This window comes from Cervus elaphus, chromosome 23 (assembly GCF_910594005.1).
Source record: "Cervus elaphus chromosome 23, mCerEla1.1, whole genome shotgun sequence".
NCBI classification, from domain to species: Eukaryota; Metazoa; Chordata; class Mammalia; order Artiodactyla; family Cervidae; genus Cervus; species Cervus elaphus.
In genome coordinates this window covers 71,123,064-71,141,355 of record NC_057837.1, presented here as the reverse complement: position 1 = coordinate 71,141,355, position 18,292 = coordinate 71,123,064, and the positions used below count along the sequence as shown (strand labels likewise).

The 18,292-nt window shown below is 45.5% G+C and overlaps 1 protein-coding gene across 12 annotated transcripts in view; it reads left to right on the top strand.

Annotated features, from left to right (window-relative positions):
• Window positions 1–235: 235 nt before the first annotated feature.
• The window catches only part of PTPRT (protein tyrosine phosphatase receptor type T), a 1,101,260-nt gene continuing 1,083,203 nt past the window's right edge, over window positions 236–18,292 (top strand). For all 12 annotated transcript variants that reach the window (XM_043884333.1, XM_043884327.1, XM_043884332.1 and 9 more), the window contains exon 1: window positions 236–864. In XM_043884333.1, the coding sequence (XP_043740268.1) occupies window positions 777–864 (88 nt within the window). In that variant the 5' untranslated portion in view covers window positions 236–776. The remainder of the gene's footprint in view (window positions 865–18,292) is intronic.

Sequence of the window (18,292 nt, the reverse complement as noted above, 5' to 3'; positions counted from 1 at the left end):
GTGTGTGTGTGTGTGTGTGTATGTGCGTGCGTATGTGTGTGTGCTGGTGGTGCGGTGACGACTCTTGCATGGAATTCTCATCTTAGGGCGTGCCGGAGACCCTCGTTAGTGGACACCTGCTTCTGTTTAGGGCAGAGGCCCCTCCCATCACCCCCATTCACCTGGCTCCCCATCCTGAGTCCAGACGGCTGCCTCCGCCTTCCCCCCTTTCGCACCCGTCCCCCACTCACCTGTTCGCCCACTCCGAGTTCAAACGGCAGCTCCCTCTCCCTCCCCGCCACCGCCCGCCGATACCTGCGCCCCAGCCGGGCAGACGGTGCACGCGGCGGCTCGGCCCCGGGCGAAGAGGCGAGACCCCGCGGGGAGCATGGGTGCGGGGGCGCTGCGTGTAGGCGCGTGACTCTGCGAGCTAGCGGCCCCCAGCCGGCTGGCCGGGCGAGGGTGCGCGGGGAGCCCGCGTGGGCCAGGCGCGGGCGTGTGCGAGGCGCGGGCGTGCGCGCGAGGGTGTGTGCGCGGCCGAGGCGGAGCGCCGGGCGGGCGGGCGGCGGCGGCGGCGTTAGGACTCCGGGGACACCGCCCCCCGCCCCGCGTCCCGCCCCCGCCCAGCCTCCCGCCTCAGTTCGCGCCGCGCCTCGGCTTCGAGCGCAGCGGCGCCGGCTCCTGGAGCCCAGCGGCGCGCACCGCCTGCGGCCGCGCCGGCAATGCGGGGCCGCCCCGCGCCCGCCCCAGTCCCGGCCCCAGCCCCCGCGGGAAGGGGCTGAGCCGCTGCCGCCCGGATGGCGAACCTCGCCGCGCTCGCCTTCAGCCTGCTCCTGCGGCTGCAGCTGCAGCCGCTGCCCGGCGCCCGGGCGCAGAGCGCCGCAGGTGAGTGCGCCCCCGATCCCCGCTCCCTCCCCGGCGCATCCCGGCGTCCGCCGCTGGGTCCCGGGCGGAGAAAGTTGTGCGGGCTCGAGGGGTTTGCCGGAGCCCGGGTCCCCGCCTGCAGCCGCGGGCTGCCTCGTCCAGGCGCGCCCGGGCCAGCGAGCCCGGCCCTCGGCGTCCCTCGGCCGGCCGCGTTCGGTCAAGTGCTCCGCTTTACTTTCCTGCCGGTCCCCGGGCTCGAGTAACTTTCTGCGGCTGCGGAGAATATTTCCGCTCGCCGCCTCCCACTTGTCGGAATCTGTCACTCGAGTGTTTGGGGCGGCGAGATGAGAAGCGGCATCGACGCCCGGGGTGGTGGTGGGGGGAGCGTCCTCTCCGCAGCTTCCTGGGCAGCGCGCGCTTTTCGTGGGGAGGACTGGTCGCCAGCAGGCCGAGGCTGCCAGGGAGGTGGCTTTTCTTTTCACTCGGGAGATCCAGGCGGCTCCAGACTTGCTCTAACCATGCTGCGCCCCTGAGCTTGTCCTTACGCCGCTGGAAGCACCGCGGGGGTGTTCGTGTTCAAGACTGAGACCGCGAGCCCTCCTTCCTACCCCGTGGTTTCCATCCCAAGTAAACGGGCGCCCCTGTGAAGGCCCTTTCGGTGTCGCGGCTTTGACCTGTGAGCGTGTCTGCTCCAGAAAAGTTTGGGGGACTCGTATTTGGGCTTGACCGTGGGAAGGAGGCGAGTAGACGTAGTTCCCCTAGTGTGTGTGGGATCACCCTGGCGGCCTCCTGATGGGAAGTTGGCCTGTACCGGAGGCCAGCAGGACCCGGGATGGGTGGGGTCTTACACATCCCAGACCCCACCGGAGGCAGCTTCCAGCCCTGAGCCCCCCAAAGGGTAGGCGGTGGGGGAAGGAGAGAAGGGAGGAAGTGGTGCAGGTATGCTTCCAAGTTCGGAATCATTTTGAAGTTTCCTAGCACCAATTAGCTCAGGTGTGACCACGCAGAGGGGAGATTGCCGGGATCACAGGGGCAGGCAGAGATGAGCAGGTGGGACTTAGGATAAGATGCGTTTTGAATTGATGACTAGCCGCGGTGCCTATCTATTATCACGCTGAAAGCGAAGAGAAAGAGAAAGAAACCGTGGGCAGTGTAATCTCCTCAAATAGGCTGCTTCCGAGGCTAAGAGCCGCTGGAGTGACCTTCCCTGGGAAATGCATTGGGGTCTTCCTTACTCCAAAGTGGAAACTGAATTTGGGACTTATGCGAAGGGGGACAGCCTGCTTCGTGGCTGGGAAGTTAGGTGACTAGGGCACTTCTTTTGAGGTGTGTGAAGCTGAAAGGTTGGCTTAACCATTAAGAGAGGAGGGACGGCCGCACATCATTCTGAAGATGGTGCACAATCTGTTTCCCTCGTTTCAGATCTGTGGTAGGTGTGCTAGGGCAGGGAAGGAAGGAGGGTGCTTGGGGGCATTCCTGGGGACCAAGCATCACTCATGACTTACATTTCACTATCCTCCAGGGCCTGGGCGGCCTGCCACCCGTGAGTGATACTCACGTTCCCTCCGCGAGAATCAATATCAAAAATGTTCCGCCACGGGTCTCGCAGCGTTCTTGGGCAGCGTGCGGTGAAAACCGTCTGGGCTTGGGAAGCTGCCGGATGCTGGAAGCACGCCGGTTCCGGATGCTCCCGCCAGGTGGCGCTCGCCCACAACTGTTAAAATGCAAATCTAGTTGCTTTCATCTCCGGAATAGAACTTCTTTTCAATTTTTAAATGAGTAATGTGTTTATTCAGCAGCCTTTTGTTAAAACATTTAGAGAAGTGTGAGGAGCGAGCACCTTTTCTTTGTTTGCTCTTCGGAACGCTGGGGAAAGAAAAGCAATCCTGGAGTGCAGTTTGGGAAGAAATCTGCTGTTAGGGAACCATGTTTCTTTTGATTTTTCCTGAGCAGAGTGGCTTCTCTGCAGACCCCGTGTAGCATGTACTTAGCAAGTGGCTGCGTTTGTTCCAAGGACTCCTTAAACGAGAGGGGATTAGCTTGTGTTGGAGATTTGATGCATTCTGAGCCTCACTCATTTGTAAAAATGGGAATTTTCCGTGGTATCTCCTCTCTCTGGTTTAATGCTAACTAGACCATTTAAGTTAATTATTTCTCCCAAGTTTCTAACAGCTGCACTTGTAGATGCAGGAATGCTCCAAATGTTGACTTTTAAAAACGGACTTATCTTCATACTTTATTTCTAAATGGAGACATTTTGATATCCAAATCTAGTATAAATATGACTCAGTTTGATTTCTTCGAAAGAATCTGATTTAAAACTTTTGGCAAGTTTGGGTAAATAATATGTTTAAAAACTCAGTGGTGTGCTCTCCATAGTCTTTTTGTCTGGAAATTCCCAGTCTCAAAAGCAATTTCAGTTTGTAAGCTTACATCCAAGTACACAGTTGGGGTGATATGTTCTGCTGTAACATGTTGGTCATAGTGTCCAAAAGTCAGTGGTGAAAGCTTGTCATCAAAAGGCAATTTCCTTCTTCTTTCTTGTGAGATGTGTTTTATGAGCCAGGATGATTTTTGTAAGGAATGATGGTAAAAAAAAAAAAAAAAAAAAAAGGCATTTAAAATCAGCCTCTGAAAAGTGTGGCAAAAACATGGTTTGGGATGAGGAAAGAAGGAGACAGTTAAACAAATGGATGAGGGAATCACTCATTTATGTACTAGTGGGTTTTGGCATCTGTACATTGAGAGCAAAAGCGGATCTGAGACGGACTGACTTGTGATGGCAGTTGTTAGCGATGTAGTCGTTTAACTTGATAATCGTTACCTCTGGGGAACCGTTAGCAGTACAGTCAAATTTGACTTTCTCTCCTGGATTGCTTGATTTGGTTCCTAATAAAAGAACAATTAACGTGCAAACCTGGCTTGGATTCTGTTTCAGCAACAATCGCAAGCATGTTCCTAGCGAAAGCAGACCACTGTCTTGGGTTGCAACCCACTGCCTTTCTCCTCTCCTCTTCTTGCTTAGCCCCAGCGCGGCTCCTGCAGGCTCCAGACTGCCAGCTGAGACAGCGTCCTCGGTAGTAGTGTAACTGTCACCTTTCAGAGCCACGATCACAGGACATCACAGCATCATTCTTTTGCACACGGGATACTCCCATGACACTCTGGGAGTTTGTTGCTGTGGAAACAAGAGCAGTGCCATATAGGTGGTGGGTCCCTGATACATATTTATTTATGGTAATGACGAGATGGTAGAATCTCATGGCAACTATGGTGTGGGGGGGGGGAGTTTAACTCAGGAGGCAGCCTGATTGAGCAAAAAAAAAAAAAAGAGTATGAGCTTTGGAGTCTTAAGTCCTCAGTTTGAATTCTGCTCCTGCCTCTTTCTAGCTGTGCCAGCGTGGGCAAGTCATTTATTTACTCCTCGAATCCCCAGCTCCTCATCTGTCGGGTGAGAATGAATACAGCTACCTTGCTGGATTTTGTCAAGACTAGATAAGATGATACACGCAGAGTGAGTGCATTGTACAGCTTCGTCCTGAAGGGGCGCTTTTTCTCCTACTTGCCCTGGCAGTGGTGTGTGTATGCAGGCCAAGGGGACATCGGTGTTAAGCTCAGTTATGAATTGAAAAGTAGTTGAGTTTTGGTGATGATTTTTAGTTCTTCTTTTTTTTTGGCGGGGGCGGGGGAAGTTCTTGATTCTCTGCAGCCACTTTTAGAAAGAGATTTGGAATGAAACAGGTGTTACTAATACATTTCGCCATTCAAAGATAGGCTTGTTTGTTTCCAAGCACACATCCTGTAAATGAGAACAGATAGAAAACCAAGTAGTTGCACAATGTAACAGGCAAGCGACTGCCTGTGTCTTCTCTCCCTTCCTACCACCCCCCTCACACTGTCCTCCTTGCCTTCGGGCTCTGCCTCCTGCTCTGTTTCTATCTCTTACCTAACCTAGAAATCAAGTGCTTGGCACTCTGGGGCAGTGGGGAGAAAGATGCTTCGTGCACTTGACAAATAAGCAAAGACTAAGTAAACACATGGAGGGCTGTGGCATTCCAAGAAATAAAAAGCTATGAGATTATTGAAAACAAACCATGCCTGACAGGTGTAATAGCATTTGCAGGCACATTACAGAATTGGGGCTAGGAGGCAGTACCCATGTAGATATTAGAAAGCAGTTAGAGTGTCTTGTGAAATCTTATAAAGTGGATTCAAATTGGTTTGGAGAGGAAGAATGCCGCAGGTTTTTTATGGATTAAGAGCAATCAGAGGCAGCCAAAGAGACGGGGGATCCCTGGTGGTGTGTGCAGGTGGGACAGGGTGACCAGTGGGGGTGATGGCCTTCAGCATTGGAGGTGGCCTTGCTGGACACTCTACGTTGCCTGGAAGAGGGAGAAATGACCATGATAATAATTATTTATTGTCTATCAGTAAGAGTTACAGGTGCTAAAAAAGATAGAGGGGTGTAGTGAGGATGCAAGGCATAGATCCCAAGAGATCTGCCAGAAATCAGCTGTGAAAAATGGGAATTAATGTGTCAAAAAGGCAGTGTGTGAAAAGGTGAGGCAAAATGGTGAGCCTTCTGGCTGGTTTTATTTCAAAATGTCAGCACTATTTCCCTTGGAGTATCCTAGGTATTATTATTTACCCAGGTGAAGGCTGCTCCAAAGTCCCAACCAGATCTACCATCAATGGGTGACTGATTCATGGAAGCGAGTCCACAGCGTTAGACTTAATTTTTCACCCTGGAGTCAAACTGCCAAAGTCTGTCTGACACACATACACACATTCACTGGTACATGAGGGGAAGAGTTAGAAAGTATTTCCAATTTCTTGGGTATTCAGCTTACAATTTTCATTTCAGGCTGGATGGGGGGGTGGTTGGTAAAAAAAAAATGGTGACGCCACTTCAGTAAGCAGTTTGGCAGTTTCTTTGAAAAGTTAAACATACACGTGCCATAGGATCCAGCCATTCCACTTCTAGGAATGTACCCAACAGAGATGAAAACATATGTCAACACAGACACGTACGCAAATGTTTGTAGCAGCGTTCTTCATGGTCGCCAAAAGCTGGGAACATTCCAGATGTCCCTCAACTGGTGAATCCATCCAGTGGATTACTACTAGCAAGAAAAAGGAATCAGAAAAGGAATCAGCTGTTGATACTAGGCTGTAGCATTGGATGAACCTCAGAAAACATTGCATTGAACAAAAGAAGCCAGACGCAAAAGATTACATATTACATTAAATATTCAGAGAAGACAACTCTGTGGAGATAGAAGGCAGAACAGTAGTTGCCCGGGGCTGGGCATGGGAGCAGGGATTTGTAGCCAGTGGGCATGAGAGAATGTTTTAGAGTGATGGGAAGATTTGAAAACTGGGAGGTAGTGATGGTTGAGTAACTCTCTAAATCCCAGCTCCTGGCTTGTGATATGAACTTGATAAGTTAACTTCACTGTTCTGAACCTTTATCTCTGCATCTGTGAGTGGGGCATACTAGTGCCCTAGTGCTTCAAGAGCCAAAGTAATTCCTGTTTATTGTCAAGCTCGGTTCCTGGCATGAAACAGTTACCCAGTAAACAACATCACTCTTACTTATGCCTTTCATGTGTGCGTGCATGCTAAGTCACTTCAGTTGTGTCTGACCCTTTGAGACCCTGTGGGCTGTAGCCCACCAGGCTCCTCTGTCCATGGGATTCTCCAGGCAAGAATACTGGAGTGGGTTGCCACGCCCTCCTCCAGGGGATCCTCCTGACCCAGGGATCGAACCCATGTCTCCTATGTCTCCTGAATTGGCAGGCAGGTTCTTTACCACTAGCGCCACCTTGGAAGCCTTGCCAGTCTCCAAAATAGTTTGTCGCATTTGTTTTCTACAAGCCTTTATTTGTGGTGGTTCCCCCCACCCCCTTTAGGCTCTTTAGGCTGTGAATTAATAAATCAATGAGCTAGCTTTTCCCTCTCATCAGTTTGGCAAAAATGAAAAAGTTTAAGACTATCAAGTTTTGACAAGGATCGGAGCAATTAGGTGGCTTTGTTCATTGTTGAGTAGTGAATATTGAAATAGCTTTTCTGAGTGCTCATTTGGCAATGTCTGTTAAATTTGAGAATGTGAATGTTTTGTGCCTGGAGTGCTGTGGTAGGCTTTGGATTGGTCATGGAAGCGGAGGGAATAGACCATTCATCCATTGTCTTTCTCATTAAGCCAAGGATGTAGAAATTGGGAAGCCCCCTGCTCGGGGGCAGATACAACATGTTTTTGGCTTCTTAGTTTCCTAACAGGATGAACAGCTTTTAGGGGTGAGGAAAAAAGTTCCGTCCTTGCATTTTTCTGTCTTTTGGGGGTTTCTGTCAACACCCCGGAAGAATGTGTCCCCGGCCGTCCCTGTGCTGCTCTTCAAATGTTTATTAACCTCAAACATTCTGGGCATCACGACCGCATCCAGGGGAATGTCACCCACATTCCCAGCTCCAGCTTCCCAAGACCCTGGAAATCCTGTTCCTCTCAGATCACCCCGACTTTGCTTTACTCCTGTGTATCCCAGTGGTCCCAATGCCAGTCATGAGATGCCAAGCCCGTTTGTTTTGGTCCTTTTGTAAATCACGGTGGATGGTTATTATTCATCTGCTTAAGGGTCATGTATTTGTCTCTTTGGAACCAAGCATGAATTCATGGATTCAACATCAACAAGGAGAATGTTTTAAAGACTGCTTAAGGGTTTGATCCTCATGAACGGGTGGCCTTGGATGGTCTGGATTTGCTTTAATGGACTATAATTATGCCTTTCTCTGCTGCTCAATTGGCCACAAGTAGGTCAACGACAGCGCCTTTAAACCAGTTCCTTTTTTTCCATTTTCAGACATCTTTGACAGCATCCTGACTTTTCTGTGACAACAAGGAACTTCAGGCTTACCTCCAGGTTTTCTGTTTCAGACATCCAGTCAGTTATTTCTTACAAAGAGACCTGGTCCTGTTTTGTGGAGATGTCGTAACCTGAGCTGCCCATTGCAGTGTTTTATTTGTATACTGGAAGAGAACTGAATAAAACAAGAGCTGTTGGTAATGTTAGGGAGAGAAAAAGAAAGACATTTAAAAAATTAATTAATTTATTTTAATTGGAGGCTAATTACAATATTGTAGTGTTTTTTGCCATGCATTGACATGACTCAGCCATGGGTGTACATGTGTCCCCCATCCTGAATCCCCCTCCCACCTTCCTCCCCATCCGATCCCTCAGGGTCGTCCCAGTGCACCAGCCCTGAGCATCCTGTCTCATGCATCGACCCTGGACTGGTCTATTTCACATATGGTAATATAAAAAAATGTCTCAATGCTTTTCTCTCAAATCATCCCGCCCTCACCTTCTCCCACAGAGTCCAGTTCTTTATATCTGTGTCTCTTTTGCTGTCTCGCATATAGGGTCATTGTTACCATTTAAGAAAGACATTTTTAAACAGCATGCCTCTATGACCATTTATCTCTTTGGGTTTTTTTAAAAGTTGATTTGATCATGCAAATATATTAATTAAAAAATGATTTTGGCATTGTTGTAGCATGTGCTTACCTGTGAGTATAGCCTCGACGTTGATGCCACCATTTCTTCTTTTCTTAAGCATGTTGGAATTAGCCCTTAAGTGCATGGGTCCAGGTGCTTACTGTCAGTGTTTTTTGGGCACCAACTTTCTTTTTTTTATTTTTATTTTTTCCATTTATTTTTATTAGTTGGAGGCTAATTACTTTACAATATTGTAGTGGTTTTTGCCATACATTGACATGAATCAGCCATGGATTTACATGTGTTCCCCATCCCGATCCCCCTTCCCGCCTCCCTCTCTATCCCGTCCCTCTGGGTCTTCCCAGTGCACCAGCCCTGAGCACCCGTCTCATGCATCCAACCTGGGCTGGTGATCTGTTTCACCCTTGATAGTATACTTGTTTCAATGCTATTCTCTCAGAACATCCCACCCTCGCCTTCTCCCACAGAGTCTGAAAGTCTGTTCTGTACATCTGTGTCTCTTTTTCTGTTTTGCATATAGGGTTATCGTTACCATCTTTTAAAATTCCATATATATGCATTAGTATACTGTATTGGTCTTTATCTTTCTGGCTTACTTCACTCTGTATAATGGGCTCCAGTTTCATCCATCTCATTAGAACTGATTCAAATGAATTCTTTTTAATGGCTGAGTAATATTCCATTGTGTATATGTACCACAGCTTCCTTATCCATTTGTCTGCTGATGGGCATAGGTTGCTTTCATGTCCTGGCTATTATAAACAGGGGCACCAACTTTCTAAAAGGAAAAACAGAAATCCAGTCTCACCCTAAGGCAGCTTGGTGAGTTGTCTGTTGCTGTGTAATCAGTTATCCCTCAAGACTTGGTGACTTTATCTTCTCACCATTTCCCTGAATCAGGACTCTGGGTGGCACAGCTGGGTACTCTGGGTCTCTCCTAAGCTGCAGTCAGGATAGTGGCTGGGGCTGGCATCACCTGGGCTCAAATGGGGAAGGGTCTGCTCCTGAGATTGCTCACAGGGTTGTTCGGAGGATTCAGTTACTCATGACTCTTGGACTTGAGGGCCTCAGTTCCTCATGAGCTGGAGGGAGGCCATCTGGGTTCCTTGCTACATGGACTTCTCCATCACAGCATGGTACCTGGCTTCACCAGAGTGGGATGTTGAGGGGGTCAGGGAGAGTAAGAGCAAGCTGGAAGTCAGTCTTTGCAACCTCATTTCGGAAGTGACATCGCATCACTCTTGCCATGTTCAAGTTAAGTCACTGGGTTCAGCTCACCCTCAAAGGGAGGGAACACCTAAGGTCTTGACTCCCAGCAATGGAAGATCTTTCAGAACCACGTTAGGAGCTCAGCCTCAGGAACCTCAAGTAAATGACCCATGGTATAGGAAATTTCGGGTCTTGGAGAAAAATACAAATATCACTTTTAAAGTGTGTTCACATCTTTTCATTCTTTTTATAATTTTGGCACCAGTGTCAGTTCAGTGTCAAGATTTTACTCTCTAAAGGACTTTGAGTAAAGAGATTTATTGTTTCACAATTGACTTAAATCTTAAATTATGAAAGTCAGAAGGTGAAAAATGAATTAATATGAAGATTCATCAGAAAAATTTATAAACCTTACCCTAAAAGTTGAAGTACTGTGTTTTTGTAAGACTATAAAATGATCACACTAGTATGTAAGCTCCATAAGACCCAGTTAATAGGCAACAGTAGGTTAGGGTATTAATAAAATTTAGCTCAAATTTGTTAGTTTTATTGCATACGGATACCCAGTAAAAAATTTAGTACTTAATATTTTAGGCCTTTTGGACCTATTTTTAGACAGTTTTTTTCCTTTTAATTTTCACAGGCTAAAATTGAGAATTAAGTTGGCAGTGATTGAAATGCTTAATGTAAATATAAAAATTATTATATGGATCAAAACATGTCCTCTCTGAACTTTTAGATTTGATTGCTGAGGCAGTAGTACAGTCATTACAGAAGAACATCAATCAGTATTTTGGTGACGCTAGTGGTAAAGAACCTGCTTGCCAACACAGGAAACTTAAGAGACGCAAGCTCAATCCCTGGGTCAGGAAGATCACCTGGAGGCGGAAATGGCAACCCACTACTGTATTCTTGCCTGGAAAAATCCCATGGACAGAGGAGCCTGGCAGGCTACTGTCCATAGGATCAGACTTAGTACTTACACATGTGTGGATGGGGCCCATGAAATCTTCCAGGAAGGATGGTTTTATGAAATCCAGATGGGCTGACCAGACATTAGAGCTCCTGATGGGGATGTGCTCCAGAAATGTACCTGTTTTTACACATTGCCTATTTGCTTGGTGTTGGCAGTGGTGGTTGCAAAGGTCCCCACTGTACTTGTCTAGGCAGTTGTCTATAAGTAAGTAGGTGGGAGGATGACCAGTTTACAGTGGTCCCAACTCCAGGCCCTTTTGGACTCATCTCTGCAAGGTGACCTTGAGGAAGAGGAAACCAAGATGCCTCGAGTTTGCCCTTCATCTGCCTTGGGGAAGTGCTTGTCTGGCTTCCACTTTCAGGGGCTTGGATTTTTGAGCAGTTTCTCATTTATTCATTGTCATCCTCAGTCCTTCTGAGCAAGCTGTGCAAGGTTGGGTGCCAGGCACTCCTCCTGCTGTGAAGGAGATGGGGGCATATCCTTGGTGTCTCGGTGAGGCTGCTGCACGTGGTTCCGTGAAACTTGCATAGCTCTACACGCAGGACTGGGTAAAGGATCTCATTCTGCTCCACTGGACCAGCTTTGAGTTCAGAACTGTTTCCATATCTAGTCTCTCTCCTATTTCCAGATCCAGAGCTCTGATCTTTTAACTGTTATTTTTTCTTTCACTTGCCAGATATTTTCTGTTTATCCTCTGTTTACCTTTTACATTATCCTTTTACATTACATTATCCTTTACATTATTACATTATCCTTTACCTTTTACATTATCCTTCTTATTACAGGAAATGTGTACACTGGGTTGGGGTAATGGTTTTTAGCTTGGAAACTTCAGAACAAAGACTTGAAAGAAGATTCTAACATGTCTCAAACCAGGACTGGGGAGGGGTGGGGTGGGAGGAATGAGCAGTTATAGTCAGGGTCTAGGAGCATGGCCAGCCTCTTCTCTGTACCTCAGTTGGCTCCAGTTTAGGATAGTTATCTTCCTCTAAACACAATTGTCTAGAACAGAGCAGAGGGCAGCTCTCGAACACTTGAGTTGCATTGTCTTGAGGCCCTTTAAATTGGATTTATGGAGGAACTGTGGAACCTCCTGGCAAAAGGAAACTTACAGTTTCCAACTGCTCAGATGCTCAGCTCAAACATGGAAAAACCTTAACTGAACTCCATAGCACTCTTGCTTCAAACAGAAGTTTAAAAAACTTTGCTGGGGGATGCACTTATCAGTGCAGATTTTCCATTTCAATTAAGTCTTAAATTTTCTGTACAGAGGACATGTATTCCAAGTAGAACATTAATCCTGGGACTTGACCCCTTGAACACAATTTTTGGTGGAGGAGTACAGTTAATCTGAACAAATCCCAGAGTTTCAAGGTCACCATTGTGTGTAACGATGTATGTGTATTTTAAAAACAAATTTTTTTTTTACCTATGATATTTCTTTTTAAAATATTAATCTGTTTATTTTAATTGGAGGATAATTACTTTACAATCTTGTGATGGTTTTTGCCATACATCAACATGAATCGGTCACAGGTTTACATTAAAACAGAATTTCTTAGTTGTTTAACTTGGGACCTCTCTCTGTACTGGTCACTCTTTTAGTGAAGGTTAATGATGTCAGAACTTTCTTACTTTATTATCTTTATGTCTTTTCACCCATAAAATGTTCAGCATACATTTAAATTCACTTGTATGCAGAATCACATTGTTATTACTTTTACCTGAGAATTGATTTAGCAAGCGCTGAAGCATTTCTCAATTCCATTTCATTTTCTCTTAACTCCAAAACCTCAGCAGCTGTCGTTTGTCCCCCCAGAATTGCTGATGACCTCTTTCACCTGGAGCTCTAGGAATCTTGGTACTTCCCCATACCAGCCTACCTTGATGTCTAAGTGGGGGTTCTCCCTTTGTGATTCTGTACATTTTGGCTCAAATCTGACATTTCCTCCTTTTGTGGTCTGAACTCCCTTTGGAGAAAATTCTTAGTCTGGCTACTGTTTTGGCTTATATAGAAGCTTCCAGGAATTATGCCTTGAGCTCATTGCTCTTGGCTCAGCCATCTTTTTTTTATATGCAAGGTCCAAATGATTGGAGGCAGAAGAACAGTGAATAACTTTCACTTGGCTCCGCGCCTCTCACAAAGATTCTCACATTTCAGGCATCTCTTACTTATTGTTTCCTACCTCGGCATTCTGATCTCAGACTAAAATCTGGCCATGACAGTGAGTGAGGCATGCTTGTTCCACTTCTGACACCAATGGCAGAGTTAAAATGGATTAGAGGTTATCTGTTTGTGCTCCAAACTCCCATAAATTCCTGATTTATTTAACCAGAGATGCAGGATATCATGGAAGGGAGGTGACTACACAGAGATGAAGCAGATGTAGTGTCTTGGCCTGACTTTTTCTGGCCTCTTGGTTCCCCTCATGGAGTGCCTATCTGCTAGTGACACCTTCAACACTGGCAGAATCCTGTTTATACACAGAAGCAGCCCGAATTTTGCTGTGCCACTGCATATAAGATCTTGGAAGATATTATACTAAAAATATGAGCATCTATTAAGAGATATTTACAAATATTTACAAATATGTTCTTCTGGTTCACGAAGCAAACTCAGCATCTGCAAGGCCACGTCCTTTTCTGTAGGAAGAAAAAAGAGAGCCTATTTTATGGATGTAACAATTGAATATTGTATTACTGATCACATTCTGTATGTTTATGTTAGTATAAGAAGCAAAATGGAAGGCTGCCCTTTGCAAAATAAGTATAGAGAGAATGGAATTGAGATGGTTACATAAAGGGCATTTTGGCCTTAATTTGTGATATTCTATTTCATTTGAAATGGAGAATGCACTTAAAAATTTGTAAAACTCAGTTGATAATTCTTGATAGAGAAGAATATAGGTGTTAATTACACTTCTCTTTGCACTGTTTCTGCATTTAAATTATTTCCTTAAAAAGCGATACCCTTGTAATTTAAGATTTGTTGCAAATTATAGGGATTTTTAAACATATGTACTGTTCCTCAATCATTCTTTCAAAACAAATTGAGGTTTTATTTTCTGTATGGAAAGCCTTCTTTCAGAGTTTGTAATGAGGATTCCTACGGAGAATTCTAAGACCGCTGCCTCTGGTTAGAAGAAGCAAGGTAGAGAATTTCATTACAGATGCAGGGAGGCCCTGGAGCCTGAGTGATGGGGGGCCCTGATGGAGGAGGGCTTCTCAGGTACCATCATCCGTCCACTTTCCACACCCCCTTCTCTCCCCTGGGAACTCCATGGAGGAATAACAGAGATTCTTGAAGGCTGTGGAAGGCACATTTGACCTAGAGGAATAAGACTGCAGAATCTTTTCAATGTTTAGAAATGCTGTGAACCTGGGCACAGTTTTCCCATCTGTAAAATGACGAGATGACGTCTGTGTTTCTCAAGAGCTGGAGTTTTAGTCTTTGACTTTAGGATTTTGATTGTTTCCCCAGAAAATCAAATCATTTGAGATCTTTGTTGGAGGCTAAAATATTAAAAATCTACCCTTTCCTGATGAATCAGTTTTGTTATTCGATACCATCCATAGTCTGTTCTAAAGGAAGAAATTGTGAAATCCCCAGGTCTAGAGATGAAGCAAACAGAATCAGTTTCCTGGATTGTTCGTTTCAAAGGGCAACTCCATTAGTCCAGATTAGAATATGACAGAGGGAATTTTCACTCTCCTGGGATAAAAATTTCTAAACCCAAAAGAGTATACAGAGGAGCACAGCTTTTGGCTCATGTTGGAATGGAAAGCAGGAAATACAAGGAGATGACAAGTCATTTGGTGAGATGATGGATGATAGAGGAATAATAATAGGGAACCAGATTTCAAAGTTATGAAAATCACAGGTGCACCGGGGTATATCTGCAGAGCATGAAGGATTCAAACTGAACCTCAGGGGAACAAATACAAGAGAGGAAATGACTACCAAAAAGGGAAAACTAATTCTGCTGTGTCCTTAAGAACTTAAAATGAGCCAGATATTTTTCAAAGGCTTTTCGCTAATTGTCACTTATAGAATCTTCATAACAGTCCTATGAAGTGGATACAGTTATCACCAAAAATGAGGAACAGAGTGGTTAAGCTACGAAGGTTACATAGTTTTAGTGAGTGGTAGAGCCAAGGCTTGAACCTGAGCAATTTGAGCCTGAAATCTGCCTTCTTAGCCTCTGCTTCCTCCTTTCTCTCTGGCTTACATTGTGTTGGGTGCTGCGCTAGATTCATTCTTAGGAGGAAAGTTTAGGTCCCATTTGAAATTCCTGGGTGGAAAGCCTTCCTTCAGAATTTTCAACGAGAATTCCTGTCGGGGAGTTCTAAGACTCTATTGAATTCTCATGATGATCTCATGAAGCAGGCACAACAATCCTATATATTAGATAAGAGAATGGTTTAATGTATTAAAGGGTTTGGCCACAGTCACACATGCAGTCATCTCATTTCCAAGTCCCAAGTCCTTAAACACCTGATGTTGAATTTTAGAAGACTCTTAGGTCTGTAAATGTGTGGGAGAGAGGGGCTGTGTTTCTAAGAAAGATGCCCCATCTCACTCCCAAATAAGTCTCCAACCATACCAGTCTCAAAGGAGGGTAATTCATAGGACCCTCACTTGTCCTGGAACAAAAGTTAGGTCCTTTGATGTGGCTGCACACTGGGGGCTCAGCCGCTGAAGGTGCCACACCTCTAGGCACTTAGATGGGATAAAGTCTTGGACCTATGGTCTTTGGACCTCTGGGTCTCCAGCAAACATAGTATTTTAGGAAAACACTTTTTGGTTGGACATAGTTGACTGAATTTATTTAAACCACAGGATAGTCACCCTGTGGATTTAAGACAGAGGTATATCATTTGAGTTTTAAAAATGAGTGGCTGAACCTAGGCTATCAGGTGGGACTGCTATTGAGTTTGCACCAGCAGCTGTTGAATGTCACAGATTTTGCAGCAAGACTTTGGTTCTTAAATATAATGAAAGGGCTAGTCACACAGTCGTGTCTGGCTCTTTGCGACCCCATGGACTGTAGCCCGCTAGGCTCCTCTGTCCATGGAATTCTCCAGGCAAGAATACTGGATTGGGTAGCCTTTCCCTTCTCCCTGGGATCTTCCTGACCCCTGGGATTGAACCTGGGTCTCCTGTACTGCAGGCAGATTCTTTACTACTGAGCCACCAGTGAAGCTCTCTGAAATATGAAGGTCTGTGTAATTTTATCTCTGATTTTCCAAAAGTACCAAAGGTTTCCCTACTGAATTTTTCGTTGTGCTCCCTGCAATAAAGAATATGTAAATCCCCTCTCAATTTCTACTCTTGTGACTGCAGTTTTCGAGCTTACTCCCTAACATGAACTTTGGGTAGTTGTTGGCTGTTTTTCACATGGAATCAGGTCTGGGGCAGGTGGACCCATCTGCTCTGTCGTGAAGGAAACAATAGCTGTTATAAGAGCAGGCTCTGATCTCAGACTATGTGAGGGGCAAGTCAATGATGTGCTACTTATAGGCTACATGACCTTGAGCAAGTTATTTGAGCCCTCTTAGCCTCAATTTTATCATCTGTGAAATGAGGCTAATCATAGTAACTTGCTTGTAGGGTAGTTGTGAGAAATCAAGGAGGTGATGTACCTAATAAAATACTTAGCCTGGGGCCGGGCTCATGGAAGTTGCTCAGTAAATGCCAGCCATTCTCGGTGGTGATGCTATTGCTGGAGCTCCGTGGAGCCCAGAGTACAGGGCGAGAGGGACCAGTTGTCCTGGTTTGTCCAGGACAGAGGTGTCTCCCAGGATGTGGAACCGTCAGTGCTGAAACCAGGCAACCCAAAATGCGTTGGTCACTCAGATGCCCATCCCAGGCCACAAAGCTCTGTTCAGAGTGACCTCATTGCATATGCTGCGCAGGTTCCTGCAAGTTGCACACACAATTCTTATTTATGTAGCAGAATAAAAAAAGATTATATATTTGACCTGCATTTGATAGATGTTACTATAGGAAGAAATAAAATAGCTTTTGTCAGTTTCTGAAAATATCACCGTTAGAGGAGCTGTCTGGGGTCTCCTGGTATATCTCTCTGGATCCTGACATGAAACAGAATGCAGCTGCCCTGTGTTGTGAGGCTTCAACGAAGGGACTGTACATGGTTGGGGTTACGGGAACCCACAAGCGGTCCTGAGACTTCTAGAGCCTAGGAATGGAGGGAGGTTATTGGTCCCTTTTAATTTGCAGGGGAGCAGTGGGAGGGAATTATGTTAATAGAGCCCTCTTGTGTGCTGCTCTGAGTTCCAGGAGGCAAGAGTCCTTTGCCCTCTGGTTCTGATTGTGTTTAGCAGGTGGGGAGCGGTGGCAGGGGATTTTGAGGCAGGAGGAGAGGGCTTGGGGTATTTATCCTCCTCTCTTCCTGCCTCACTCCTCTCTGGGAGGGCTGTAGGCCTCAGCGGCAGCTGTTCTCAAAGTGTGCTCCCTGGACGAGCAGTATCACCTGGAAACTTTTTATAAATGCAAATTTGGGGGACCCACCTCAGACCTGCTAAATCATAAACTCTGGGGTGGGTAATCTGTGCCCTCTAGGTGACTCTGATACATGTGAAAATTTGAGAACTGCAGGTCTAGGGAGCAGAGATAATACCATTAATTTTATGTGGGGTCTTTGGCCAGTTAAGTTCCTTCTCTGGTTTGGAGTGTAGTTTCCATCTCAGCCAAATGAGAGAGAGTTTTGCTATCTCTGTTCATAGCACTTGCTCCTTTTAAATAGTCTTTTTACATATTTATGTGTTTATTTTCTGACTCTTTTTTTTCCAGCTGCTTTTTTTTTGTTGTTTTTGGCTGTGGTGGGTATTCATTGCTGTGCATGGTCTTTCTTTAGTTGCCGAGAGTGGGGCCATGCTCCAGCTGCTGAACGCAGGCTTCTCATTGTGGTGGCTTCTTTTGTGGGATGGGGACTCTTGAGAGCATGGGCTTAGTTGACCCACAGCATGTGGAATCTTCCCGGACCAGGGATCCGAACCCGTGTCCCCTGCATTGACAGGCAGATTCTTAACCACTGGACCCCCAGGGATGTCCTGACTCTTTTCTGTTAGAATTAACGCTCCACAGGGGTCAGGACTTTGTTCTTTTCACTGCTGATCTCCTGTGCCCAGGACAGTTACTATACATGGTACTCAGTGTTGGTGAATAAATGGATAAGAAGTGGTTTCTAAGATCACTTTTAGCAGTTTTAGTTTTAATGTGAAGATTCTATGTTCTGTCGTATATAATAATTGCTAGTTTATCCTAAATCTGCCAATTTGAAATCTCAACCTGCAATTCTATTTTTTTTTAAAAAAAAAAGGAAAATAATAATTGATGAATTAAAGAAAGAATATTTAAAACACCTTCTGTGTGCCAGGGGACATGGCACATGCAATATGTCACACATTCTTTTATTTATCTTCATAAAGGCTCTGTGAAATTGGATCACTATAAAGGAATGCTATCTTAATGAGATTATGTGACATACCCAAAGTCATGTAGCTATTTTTTTTGTTTTATTGAAGTATAGTTGATTTACAATATTGTGTTAATTTCTGCTATACAGCAAAGTGGCTCAGTTATATATTTTCTTTTTCATTACAGTTTATCACAGGATATTGAATATAGTTCTCTGTGCTATATACAGTAGGACCTTGTTGTTCACAGTGCTATTAACCGGCCAAACGCATCTTTCAATCAAGCTGTATTCACTTCTAGGCCAGTATT